Source organism: Podarcis vaucheri, assembly GCF_965113315.1.
Source record: "Podarcis vaucheri genome assembly, chromosome: 10".
Lineage (NCBI taxonomy): Eukaryota > Metazoa > Chordata > Lepidosauria > Squamata > Lacertidae > Podarcis > Podarcis vaucheri.
The window spans coordinates 45,667,097-45,679,830 of record NC_138748.1 but is presented as its reverse complement, the minus strand read 5'-3'; the positions used below and the strand labels follow the sequence as shown (position 1 = coordinate 45,679,830).

Sequence of the window (12,734 nt, the reverse complement as noted above, 5' to 3'; positions counted from 1 at the left end):
GCTTTGTCCAAGGGAGCTGGTGCTAGGAGCTTGCCCAAAGATGTGGTGCATTTGGGATCTGAAAAAATGGCTTTCCTACTTGGGCCAAGGATGGTGAACCTGTGGCCTGTCAGTTGTTTCTGGACTACAGCTCCCATCATCCCTGACCATTGGCCATGATGGCTGGGACTGATGGGAGTTGGAGCCCAGCAGCTTCTAGGGGAGGGTCATAGGGTCCTATCCCCCAGCATAGAAACTATTGGCTGGGCAGATTCGGGAGAAGAGCAGCTTCTTGTGTTCTATGGCATAATGACATCTTTTTAGAAGCTTCACTTCAACTGTTCTGGCAAAGGCCGAATCTTACTATTCCTTCCCCTTGTTTTACCAGGGAAGAAGAAGAGGACAAAATGCTGGAAGCCATGATTAAAAAGAAAGGTAAGAGAGGTCCAGGAGTTAAGGCATTGGTTCCTGAATATTCTTTATTAAAATATTTCTAATTCACCTTTCATTTAGATATTTAAAACGACTGTTAACCAGGACACAGTGTGCTTATGTGTCCTTTCCATACTGAACACACTAAAAGTATGCACCCAAGCAATTTGAATTCTGCTCCAATGAAAGCTGAATTGTATGACTTAAATGCAAAATTAAGCAAATTTGCATAATTTTTCTTATTTTTTGTAATCCTGCTGATCACTCAGGAAAGTAGCCTTCTGCTTGCAGATGCAGTAGGGGCAGGAAGCTGAGTTCGGGGAAATTTGGGATGGAAAGGATGTCAAATGCTCCTCAGCTTTCTCGCCAAACTGCCTTTGGCCATGGGTGGTGCATGCACGTTCCCTCGGTTGTTGAGGAATATCGCTCCCGGCACAGGGCAGCACATAATCCTTATAGCCCAGGTCTTGTTCTTCATCTCGAAAGCAGTTGCAATACAGAAGGAGGAAGCTCTGAGACATTGCACCTAAATCTGAATCCTTCCCTCTTAATAGTTGCCTGGGGGGCAAAGGGAGTCTAAGCTTTCCCTTCCCTTCTGAAGCAACTATTTTAGAGGAAGAATGAAAGCCATGGAAATTCTTTCATGGATGCATGCTTGTTTTTGCTAATTTGCTAATTTAGTCTGGTTTTGCTAGCCACAGGGCAGGGCAAGAAACTATGCAAGGCACTGAAAGCCCTGCCCCCAAACATAGGAGATTCAGTCTCCTTTATGGCTTCTGAGATTTTAACTCTGCATTTTCAAGCATTTTCTTCACATCCAAAAAGGCTAGAAACCTTTTTCTGTCCTCCTGGTTTCTTTTTTCTTTTAATCAGGAAACTAAATTCAGTGACTAAGAAAACATTATGGGTTTTTTCTGGACTCCTGCAGAATGGCAGGATATACGTAGCTTTGGGATCAACCCTGAACACCCAGGCATAATTCCAGCTTGAGACTGTATCTAATACAGTCATCTAACACACCCTTTAGGTGCATATTTGTTTTGGCAAACAGCAAGGGTCACAAATCTATTTAGTGGCTGCTATTCCTCCCTTTTTGCATTTTTCCACAGGTGATGATCTTCCTTTCTCAATCCCTTGCAGAATAATAATTCCAGATTCTGTAAACAATGCTTGTCCTGACTTGACAAATGGCCTGTTGTCTGAAGCATGCAAATAAACAGATTTATGCTAATTTAGCTAATGTAATCCCTTGAGGCATTTGGATTTTCTGGTTACTGAATCTAATTTTAGTATAGAACTGTAGCATCCATGATGTTACAAGCATTTGCCAGGGTATGCTTTGTGTATACTTGTTGCATGGAGATCCTGGTATATATGGGAGGGCTTTAGCCCATGTTCAGTCCCTGGCGTCTCCAAATAGTGTTGGCATCTCCTGTCTGAAACCCTGGAGAGCTGCTGCCAGTTGCTGAGCTCCTGTCTGACTCAGCTGAAAACAGTTTCTTACCTTCCTCTCTTGCCCAACCCCAGGTGCATTCCACAGAAAGTGATCACTGTACTTTCTCTCTCCCCCTCCCTCCTTTCTCCAGAATTTCATAAGGAGACCGAAGCCGAGAGCAAGAAGAGAGGGAAATTCAAGCCCATGAAAGTGTTGAAACTGCTTGGGAACAAACATGAGTCAAAGAGCAAGTCGCCCAAGGAGAAAAGCTAAAGCAGGAGGCAGCCAGAAGCGGGGAGGGACAAAACCGGTCCTGTTTGGCCGGCCACCTGGCAAATGGGGCTTCTGCCTCCTGCCCCTTCCCTGCCCTCCCGCCACCACCAATGCTGTGCCTCGCCATACACCAAAGCTGGCTTCCCTTGGAGAAGTTCCGTCAGCTTCCATCAACAGAAGCTCCTTTGCCTAGTAAAAGGGGAGAGAGGTGGGGCAAGCCTAGTCAGCACTGAAATTGTTGGAGGGACAGACTGGAGGAGGAAGCTACTTGTCTCTTCGGCTTCTGGGTAGGGGTGGGAAAGTGAAATAGCTTTAGGCTTCCTCGGCTGTACATGTGTACTTCTTCTTACTGGTTCTGAGCAGTGCAGAATTTGGGTGTCTGTGGGAAACTTGCACTAATTGTCCCCCTCCCGTCTCTCAACTGTGATAGTCACATGTGCCTCGTACCCCTCTCCTTCGGGGAGGAGGAGACTTTCCATAGTAGTCCAGGGACGGGGACTCCTCTCCCCTGCTCCAAATCCCTTTTCTCATTAGCCTGCTAGTCAGAAATCCCACTTGGGTCATTTGGAAAGGTTTTGGGCTTTTGGAGCATGGTTAATTTTTTTGTTTTGGCTTAAAACTGTTAAAACTGAGTATCACGGGAAACGCTTCCATGCCATAAGAGCGGATAGAAACAGCCAAGAGCCTAACCAGTGGCCTATTTCTCTCCTGCTGCCAATGTGCTGTGAATGCCGAATCTCTTGGAAACCGTTTTTAGCAATGCAGGGAGGAAAGCTTAAGGGGGTTGGATTTTCATGTACTTGGTAAGGTCTGAATCGGACACTCACTGGGCCTTTTCACCCTCTTGGTTGCTGCTGCTAAATTTCATCCATGGTGCTCTTCAAAGGGACACAGTGGGCTGGGAAAAGGTCCAGCGTTCCCCTCTACTGTGAGGGTGTAAGATCTCATGCTGTACTCAATGCCAACAAGGTTCCCTTTTTGCCTTGCTCACCAGTGCCACCCTTAGCCCATTTGGGAGGGATTCCAGCTGCTCCCCCCTTGGCTTGACATGTATATACTTTCCTAAGAGTGCAAGAGGGCTCCTTTCTATACTGCTTCCTTAGCTTGAATTTCCACCTCTCCCTTCCAGCTTTGTTTTTATTTGTTTGCGTGTGTGTGTGTTTGCGTGTGTGCTGGGAGGGAAGGGACCTTCCCACCTTCCTTTCTGCCTTCTCCGAGTGGAGGAGCTATTTATTGAGATGTTTGTTTGGTCTGAGTTAAACACTGATAGTATTGTAGGTGTTGGTTAGTCAGCTGTTAGTCTTGGGTTCTTGTTAGCAGAGTAGACTACCAGCCCAGAGCAAATTGCTGTGCTGCCTTATCCAAATATGATGGAATGTTTGGCCAGTCCCTGGCTATGACACTCAGCCTACGCTGTCCCAGAAGGGGATCTGAGTTCATCAGTGTTGCCAGCGCTGGTTCGGGGCCTTGTTATCAGTCCCCACAAGTGGATGACAACCTCCTGCTGAATCCTGCTCTCCACAGAAAGGCCACCCTGGGGTTTGATCCCAGAGCACAACATTCCCCTCTAAAACGAAACTGTTACAAAATCCCACCAGAGACGCTCCCATCACAAATTCCCCTAGCCCTGATGGACAGAATTACACTGTATTAACCACAATCTCCACTTACATGCAGGGAACAAACAAATGAAATAAAACTATTGTATTTAGCAACAGTGTTGGTGTTTATTTCTCCGTTTTGAATCACAGTAGAAACAAAACAGACCCTCTCTTATAAAGGTAGTCCCAGGGCATATAAAATAGAGAAGTCTCAGGTATATATTTCATACAGTCTTGTTTTTTAAAAAAATAATCTGAGAAGAGTATATGAGGGGTAAACTAGCCTTGAGGGGGCAGCTGTTTTCTGTTTTCACACTTCTGCCCCACAACTAAACTGGAGTGGGTGTTCTTTTTACAATAAAAGGTAAGGGGAGCTGGTTGCCTCCTCCCTCCCAAATTTACCTCTTTCCACTCTTGTCACTTCAGGCATTTGCCCTGGTTCCAATACCAACCATGAGCTAAACAGGCAGAAAATGTTTCAAGTGACCGAGCACAGTGAGTTAAAGCAAATAAGATATCAGCCCTCCTTGGCCCCAGCTTTAGTCATGAATGGGGTAGGCCTGCGACTAAACACACATGGGTGTCCTCTGTTATATCTAGGTTGGTCCTGACATGTTCCTACATGCTCCCAATCTCACTGAGGTCGCCATAAAATTAAAAACAAGTTCTCTCAGTGTTCTTACTAGCTCTGAAGCAGCAGGCACCATTATTTGTCAGGTATAATTGTATACAAGATTGTAAGAGACGGCAGCATTAACTTTCAGCTTTCACCGGAAAACGTGTGAAAAGTAAAGGATATGAGCTTAGACAGAAGCTTTTGACCCAAACACTTCCTAGAATAGGCTGTTGTGATTTTAACAAGCAGAAGCACAACCTTCTAGAAAACTGCATACTGCTTTGCTTCACATTGAGACTAGATAGGTGTGTGGAAGTTCTACTCCTTGCTGGTCTGTTTAAAGAGGAAATGCCCATTCATGCCCTTTATTGTAGCCAGGCATTAATCCTATGGCAACTTTTAAACCACACCCTTGAAAAGGCCTCTTGCTGTTAAAGACTATGAAAATAGAATATTTGGAGTTCTTGCAAAAACAAAGCCCTGGGGGCACTGAAACTCTTCAATTTGCCACTTAAGGACTAAGAGGCATTTCTGAAACTGTCTCGTGGAAAGCCTAGTTCTGGCACCCTTGTGCAATAATCATGTCGAAAATGAAAAGTGAAAAATGACTACTGGTCTTCTTGACTTGTGCATTCAGGGTCAGGTTTGTTGCCTATATTGAAGGATTTAGCCATCGCCTCTTTCAGTTCTGCACTCCTCTGTTTGTCGATGATCTCCATCTCTCGAACCTTCTGCAAAAAGCAGGGGAAGGGGAGGCAGTGAGAATTCCAGACACTTGCATCACAAAATCACATGCAACGAGTATCAGAGATTTACTCCCACCCCTGTAGCATTTTTTAAAGGATCTTCATGTCTTTCATATACCTGTCGGTCAATCTCTTTCCCCACCTTCTCAAAATACATTATGGCCAGTTATCAGACTAGAACAGTAATGCTCAGTACTATACATGACAGAATGTCCAAACCAAAAGAGGCCACACATACCTGTGATATTTCAGTGAGGATGATCCCTCGGTACAATTTGCCTTGTCCTAGGGCCTCCATTTCTTCCAGAAACCTCTTTCGATCTTGAACTTCATTAACCACTGAGCATTTTATTTGGGGGGGGGAGGGGGAGAGAAAATGAAACAATGGAATGAGGGAGCCTGAAGGCAGGAACACATAAGTACTCCCGGAACTCTGACTCATCCAATTTCCTAATTACTACGCATATTGTATTCATTTTTAGTATGCTCTTTAAACTTGGAAAGGACCATTACTCTCTTGGAAAGAAAGCTTGATGACTGAATTGGTTTATTTACATGTATGAAAAGGAAGTGCCTAATTAATTTGTCAAATTTGCTTGCAATAGAAAAGTGGCGGTCAGCGCCTTCAGTAACTTTAAAATGAGACTGAGCAAATTTATGGATATCAACTTGCTGGCGTCCAATATACATCAACCCCAGGCAGCATGGCTCAAGGGCCAGGGAAGGTGGGTGTGGTGCCCTCCAGATGTTTTGGACTACTCACTTGGTGAAGGCTGAGCTATAATAACTAAATAGGAACTCCAAATTCAGAGGAGCTGAGCATATAAATTCTATTTGCTGTGGTTGGAGGGCAACAAGTACAGGCCAGCAGTTGCTTGCCAGAATGTTAGATTGGATGGCCCTTACGCTGATCCAGCAGGAATCTTTCATCGGAGCATTTATATTCTGCCCTTCTAGTTTTGATACACCACACTGGGGTGCCTTAATATACATTAAAAATACAATTCTATTAAAAAATGGTATAAAACAATTACTTAAAAAAATAGTAAACAATTACAAATATTGTAAAAATACTGTCCTAAAAATTTAAAATAACATTTTGTTTCCTTTTTATTTTATTTATAAAAGTATTTAATTTTATACCATCCTCTCACCAATCATCAGAGCAGTGTACAGCCCTGTTTATGAATGACTTTTGCCTGATCACCACCAATCAACATATTTGAATGCAGAGGAAAATACACATAGCTTTCCCAACTTGCATGTATGTATATCACCTACTCAGCATGTTTTCCAAATCAAATATGAGAATATTCCCCCGCACCATTGGCAGATGCTTTTCAGAATGAGCTCATCTCAAGGTTTTTGATGCCACAGCTGTCACTGGCACTGTGTAGGTGTTCCCATGCACATGGGATGCACCTCTGGGGCTTCTAAACTAATGGGGGTCTGCAGAGTGAATTCACTTTACACAGAGGACACAAGCCCACAATACATGTGCTGTTTCTATTGTGGCAGGAGTTCATTTAACTAGGAAAACTAGGCTGCCTGCCTAGTCTGCTTGTATATTTCGACAGCTTTACTGAGTCAGGTCTGCACTGTATGTGCTCAGACATGAAACTAGCCCTTGTAACTCATTATACCCATCTTAAATATGTATTAATCTTGTATCAGACTGCTGTAGTGCCATCACGGGGAACAGAGGGCACCACTGACCATGTTTATAGGGTGGAATTTGTCCTGCACTCTATAGTTCCTACTTAGTGAGGTAACCTTCTTTGACAAGACACAATAAGGGAGATTTCTTTACTTAGGGCTCTCCCTGAACCCAATAACACAACCCTTACTTTCCTCTGACCAGTTCCTATGCTTCAGAATGGGAGAGCAGCCTCCCTACCATACATAGAGCATCAGATCACTGCTTTCAACCAAGGCAATACATTGTACATACATTCTTCAAACCGGTCTGGTTCTGGGACCTTCTCTTCTACCTTGACTGGCTCTTTCTTCGGCTTTTTTTCAACTTTGTCCTTTCCTGTTGCAAAAATGTTTTGGAGTCTTTCCTTCTCCTTCTCCAGGTCTCCTACAAATGCCAAAGCAAGCAGATGATGTACAACATGTGGGAGAAGTGCTTTCTTCTATTGCAAGCTCTTCAGGCAGTTTCTGTGCTAGATATTCAGAGCTCCTACAAAGGTGTCTGCATAGGAGACTTATCAAAATCAGGCACCACAGACTGTAGGCTGCAGAGGCCATGCATCATGAAAATGACAAATATTTTGGGTAGGATTTCTGACACAAATCAATCAGCAATGGTAATGTGAAACAACCTGAACACAGCAAGGTATGGCAGGCACCAAAACTGGTAAGAGGAGGGCAGAGGTTGCAACACAATCCTATTCATATTTACTTGGCAGTAAGTCCCACTATGTTCAACAGGGCTTGCTCCCAGGTAAACATGCATAAGGCTTGTAGCCTTAGTAATGGAAACTAGATTCTATTAAGCTTTTCAGAGGAGAGGTGTGAAAACTGGTTTAACACCTGGAAAATTTCAGTGTGTGGTCTAAAAATTCTGCTGAGCTTTCACAAACAGGAACTTTCATAAACGTTACTGCAAAGAAAACTTGTGAGCTACTGCACTGCAGTGGCTAGGAGCTGGAAGCCAGGAATTTCCCAGTTCAAATCCTGCCCTCAACCATCAACTTATTGGTGGCCCTAGGCAAGTCCCTTATCCATCCGCTTTAGCACAAACACACCCACCCATTGCACATGGAAGGACTGTTAATGCTGACCTGACAGGGCTGTTGTGAAGAGCGCTAAATCCATTTTACATTCTGAAGTGCTACATAAATGCAAAATGTTGTCAGGGTTACTTAACTCCCATTTCAAAATTAGTCCCCTGGGAATGTTATCATTTGCTTCCTTACGGGTGGCCTGGGGCCTGAATTTCTCCCGGATGTATGCATCGCCTGCCCGGCACATCTCAGCAGGCCGGAGACGAGGTCTTCCATATGGACTGATGGACAAAAAAGCCTTTGGTGGTGAGACAGGCTTGGAAAGCTCTGGTTCCTTGCTGGATGTTGGGCTGCATTTATCAGGAAGGGAGTCACCTCCTAAGGAAGGAAAGACCAAGAGCAGAAGATCAAGGAAGTAGATCTTGTGACTTACTGACAGAAGCAAGTGAATGTAATCCTGAGGCTTCAAAGGTATACCTGGTAAAAACCAAGCATTTCAAGAGCTCAGATTTGAACCAAAGGCCTAACACAGCCAAGCAGATGCACAGTGCTCTACTCACCACCTCTCAGCAGCGGCTCTGGCAATTGGTTTGGCTGCAAATGCATGGTGCAGCATGGTAGATGACATTTAACATTCAGAATCTTTTGATTCTCCGCTTTTAATAAAAACTACCCAAATCTAGTTTTACAAATCTAGTTTTACAGTATATGCAGTGACCAGAACAATAAAACAGCCTTTATTATGTCTCTACAGAGACAGCTGGATAGAACTAGTATCTGTTAGGGAATCATCCATGACTCATTTCCACTTACGTTCTGTATTACTGCTTGAGTCAATGCTAATTTCCTTTCCAAAGGGATGATTTGTTTGTTTGTAAATGGATAACATGAATGTGACTAAACCGTATTTGGACTAGTAACAACCAACAACTCAGCAGCAATGCTAAGTGTAACGGCAAGGCTGAAATTAGACATAACTCACGCTTTATGCAGTTTGTGAGATGACGTTGCTGGAAGTTGGTAAGTTTGGATTCTTGCATCATCACTGAAAAACAGAAGCTATCTGTAAATATCATGGCCTGAAAATTCCTAGGACATCATCACCTTCACAGGATTAGTTTTAACATAAACAGGAAGAGCAATTGTCCTACAGATTCTTAAAAGATCTTAGGTAACGTGTGTGGGGGTTTTTTTTGGGGGGTTAAAGTATATACAGCAAAATAACTACTTAAATCTTCAAATGTGTGATTCGCCATCAGCTCCCACTGATCTCAATAAGTGGAATTCTTGGGTGAAATGGTGATGACTATTTGAACTTTTCAAGAGACCCCCAAATGGAATAATTGATTTTCCCCATATTTCTGAAAAAGAATGCAAATATTTAAATACCTTCTGAACCACAGAAATCCAAAGAAAAGAGACACTTTTATGAGTTTGTACTAGATCTTTTATTTTAAAAAGTATTATTCAGAAAGGCCATTATACAGAAGCTTTTTTTTTTTAACACAAAATTGCAGATCAGTTTAGAATCTGTTTCCATTAAAACTTCAGTGGATAGCAGCAGTGAGAGAAACCCAATCTTTGGAGCTAACTGCAGATCATGGCAAATGGGACACATGCACTTGTCCCCATGCGTTGGGAGCTTGGGCAGCTTATGGTAGTGTGCCAAAAGCTGCTTCCACTACATCGTGGCAGGTGTGGAAATCCTTCCTTGCACATGCTAGGCAAAGAAGGGACTTGATGTAGGTTTGTTTCTGTAGTCATCATTTATGAAATTGGTTCTGAAACTAGGCCTTTACTTTATAATCCCGATTTGCACTTTCAACACCATTTAAAATTATTTGTATTATGACATAATATATATTCTTTGGCATGTGCTCTTAAGTGTAGACTTGGATAAAGAGGGCTAAATCAGAAGTGTGAGAAGCCCACAAATTAGATAACTCTGAAATGCAAGTCCATTTTCTTGCACTTATACAATAAAACTCATGCCATGTGGATTGTATTTTTAATCTTTGTTGGAAGCCGCCCAGAGTGGCTGGGGAAACCCAGTCAGATGGGCAGGGTATTAATAATAATAATAATAATAATAATAATAGGCTCAAAGAAAACCTGTAGCACGGTGGTAGTATGCATGATGTCAGTCCCTTGTTTGTCCAAGCAGTCTGGGTAAGACTCCTGCCTGAAACCCTGCAGAGCAGTTGCCAGTCAGCATAGAGCAGTGGTGGGGCATCTGTGGCCCTCTAGATGATGTTGGGCTCCAATTCCCATCAGGCCCAACTAGCATTGACAATAAACAGGAATGGTGGGAGTTCAGTAACATCTGGAGAGCCCCAGATTCTCACCCGGCATACAATCTTTGCAGACAATACTGATTGAGATGACTCAATGATCTGACCTGGTAGAAAGCACCTTTCAGTGTTCATGTAACTGCAGAGACTTTGCTGTATCTGCACTTGCTGTTGCCCGAGGTGTAGACAGCCCGCAAAAAAGGGGCGATGAGTGCTAGATGGACTGCAGACTGTGATAGTGAATGTGGATCTACAAGCTCAAGGACCTATGTGCGTGGGAATGCATTCACACAGAAGATTATACAGGGCAGCATGGCCAAATGATCTGGTGCATGAAGCAGGGTACAGAGTTGCTGGGCGAGGTCTACGAAAGCTCAGTCTTGTTCTAATATCTGCTTAACAGCCTTAATTACCTTTCAACAGTTTCTGTGTTTCCTGGCTATATTCGGTTACAATGGGAACATGCCAGAATCCAGAGCCTTTTGCCACAGCAGGTGTGGTCCTTTCTCGGGCAGCCATTGCAGCACCTTTAAAAGAAAGGTAGGGAAATGCATTTTCTGCATTGGTTAGCACTACAGCTCTAAGACATATTCCATCACCAAATATAGTTTTACAAATAAACGTTGGTCAACATCAACAAATTTTACCCTTTCACCATGCTGTCAGGTACTACTGAAAAAAAGATGGGGAGTGAAAATTATTCTTTGAGAAGTTACAGGTAATGGTTTAACTGAATTCAGGATTTGATTGCCTTATATGCAGGCCAGTCCTATGCATATTTACTGGCTACTGGTTGCTAATGTGCTTCCAGGCCATATTCATGGTGCTGGTTTTAACCTTGAAAACCCTTTGTATTCCATCATTGAAGGGGATGGGAACCTCAGTTGGTAGCAGATTTGTTTACAGCATTTGATCTCATCTTGAATAATAATCTCAGACCTGAAAAGCTGCAAATCATTGGCTTACTTTAGAAAGACATGAGGCTTTCAAATGGCTTTTGCTTTGGGTGGACAGGAGGCAAATTACAAAAAGCAGCTGATGCTGTTACAGTTCTGTGGTTTTTTAGAACTGTGTTTGAGATGCTATTTTAAATATTGATTAATTTCTTATATGCTTCTCTTACGAATAAAAACACGTAAAAACTCAGAAATCAGCCCTTCAGACTTCAGTGGGACTTAGTACCAAGTAAGATCTAAAGGGCTGTCACACAGAAGATTGAGAAAACTTGTTTTCTCCTGCTCTGGAGGGTAGGACTCAAGCCAATGGATTCAAGTTATAAGAACAGATATTCTGACCAGTGTTACAAACTGAGATATGAAAGCTAGGAGCTAAATGGCACCTTAAACTTAGGTTATGGGCACCGCAATGGAGTGTCTAGACACACTTTTTAATAAGAATACAAAGCTGAAAATGAATGAACCACAGCTAAAATCTTATGCTCATTTTTTACATGGTTTAGTCCTCATCTGAAGGCTGCAAAAAACAAAGCCCACCCCCCCCAATATTCCTATGAGGGTCCTTTCTCCAGTCTTCAGAAAGTGGCTGGAAGTGAGGAGGCAGAAAAAAGGTCCCCTTTTCCTTCCAGCAGTGGCAGTTTTAATCTGAAATTAAGTACTGCGCCCAGAGCTCAGAAACTGTTCACATTAATGAAATTCCCTGTCGCAAAATGCGCCATGAGAGTTTCAAACGCTGATTCCAACTAAACATCAGGAAGAACATTATGACTGTAAGAGCTGTTCAACAGTGGAATGAACTCCCTCAGAAGGTGGTGAACTCTCTTTCACTGGAGGTTTTTAAGCAGGATGGCCATGTGTCATGTGATGCGAGGGCTGAACTAGCTGATTCTTTGGTCTCTCCAGCTCTATGATTCTAGGAAACCAAATATTTCAGGTATTATTGCAACATATGAGTTTCTCATGCTGAGGCTGTATACACACCATATATTTAAAGCCGACATGCCTCCCCACCCTCCCAATACTGGGAACTGTAGTTTGTTAATGGTGCTGGAACTGCAGCTCAATGATGGCTAAACTACAGTTGTCGTGATTTGGGGCGTGGGGGGGGGGAGAGGGGGAAGCACTCAGCCAGAATTTCTCACAAGACCAATTTAAAGACAAAAATGATATATTTATTATTTTATTTTATTAAATTTGTATACCGCCCTTCATCCGTAGATCTCAGGGCAGTTCACGGTATAAAAATACAAGATAAAAACACGTTTCATAAGCAGTAAAATATAAACGAAGCAGCAATTCCATGAGGGAACACACAGCCCCTCGTGCATGTGGCTGCAACAATCCGCGCGCATTTCTTATTACTGACTGGTTCTAGGGGGCATTTTGGCATCGCACGTGACGCCACGGAGCAGCTTGTTGCCTCGCAAACAACGCAGGGACAATATTCTTTTCTCCCCATCCACCTTGCATATACCGTGGTCGCCCCAATTCCACCCTTTTACCTTTAAAAGAAAAAAGTTCCCTCATAGGATCTTAATTGTTCCCTTCATTTGTAGGGGTAAGTCGAATCCCTCACATCCTCCTCCTCCTCCTCCTCTTGCCCGAGCTGGCGGCTCCCGTCGCCATAGCAACCGCCTCCGGCGTCCACTTCCGGTGACGTCAGCTACGACCCG

At 43.3% G+C, this 12,734-nt stretch overlaps 2 protein-coding genes across 4 annotated transcripts in view; one reads left to right on the top strand and one right to left on the bottom strand.

Annotated features, from left to right (window-relative positions):
* The window catches only part of MICALL1 (MICAL like 1), a 32,096-nt gene extending 28,262 nt beyond the window's left edge, over window positions 1-3,834 (top strand). For both annotated transcript variants that reach the window (XM_082241355.1, XM_082241356.1), the window contains exons 15-16: window positions 368-414; window positions 1,998-3,834. In XM_082241355.1, the coding sequence (XP_082097481.1) occupies window positions 368-414; window positions 1,998-2,119 (169 nt within the window). In that variant the 3' untranslated portion in view covers window positions 2,120-3,834. The remainder of the gene's footprint in view (window positions 1-367; window positions 415-1,997) is intronic.
* LOC309542525 (UPF0193 protein EVG1) lies at window positions 3,822-12,714 on the bottom strand. 2 transcript variants are annotated; one of them, XM_082241369.1, is made up of 7 exons: window positions 12,564-12,714; window positions 10,519-10,632; window positions 8,797-8,859; window positions 8,007-8,192; window positions 7,034-7,165; window positions 5,321-5,421; window positions 3,822-5,067 (listed from the first exon to the last, which is right to left on the bottom strand). In XM_082241369.1, exons 1-7 carry the CDS (start codon window positions 12,586-12,588, stop codon window positions 4,945-4,947), a joined length of 744 nt encoding a protein of 247 aa, XP_082097495.1. In that variant the 5' UTR covers window positions 12,589-12,714; the 3' UTR covers window positions 3,822-4,944. The 2 variants fall into 2 exon arrangements, with proteins under 2 accessions (XP_082097495.1, XP_082097496.1); XM_082241370.1 differs by lacking the exon at window positions 12,564-12,714.
* Window positions 12,715-12,734: the final 20 nt, after the last annotated feature.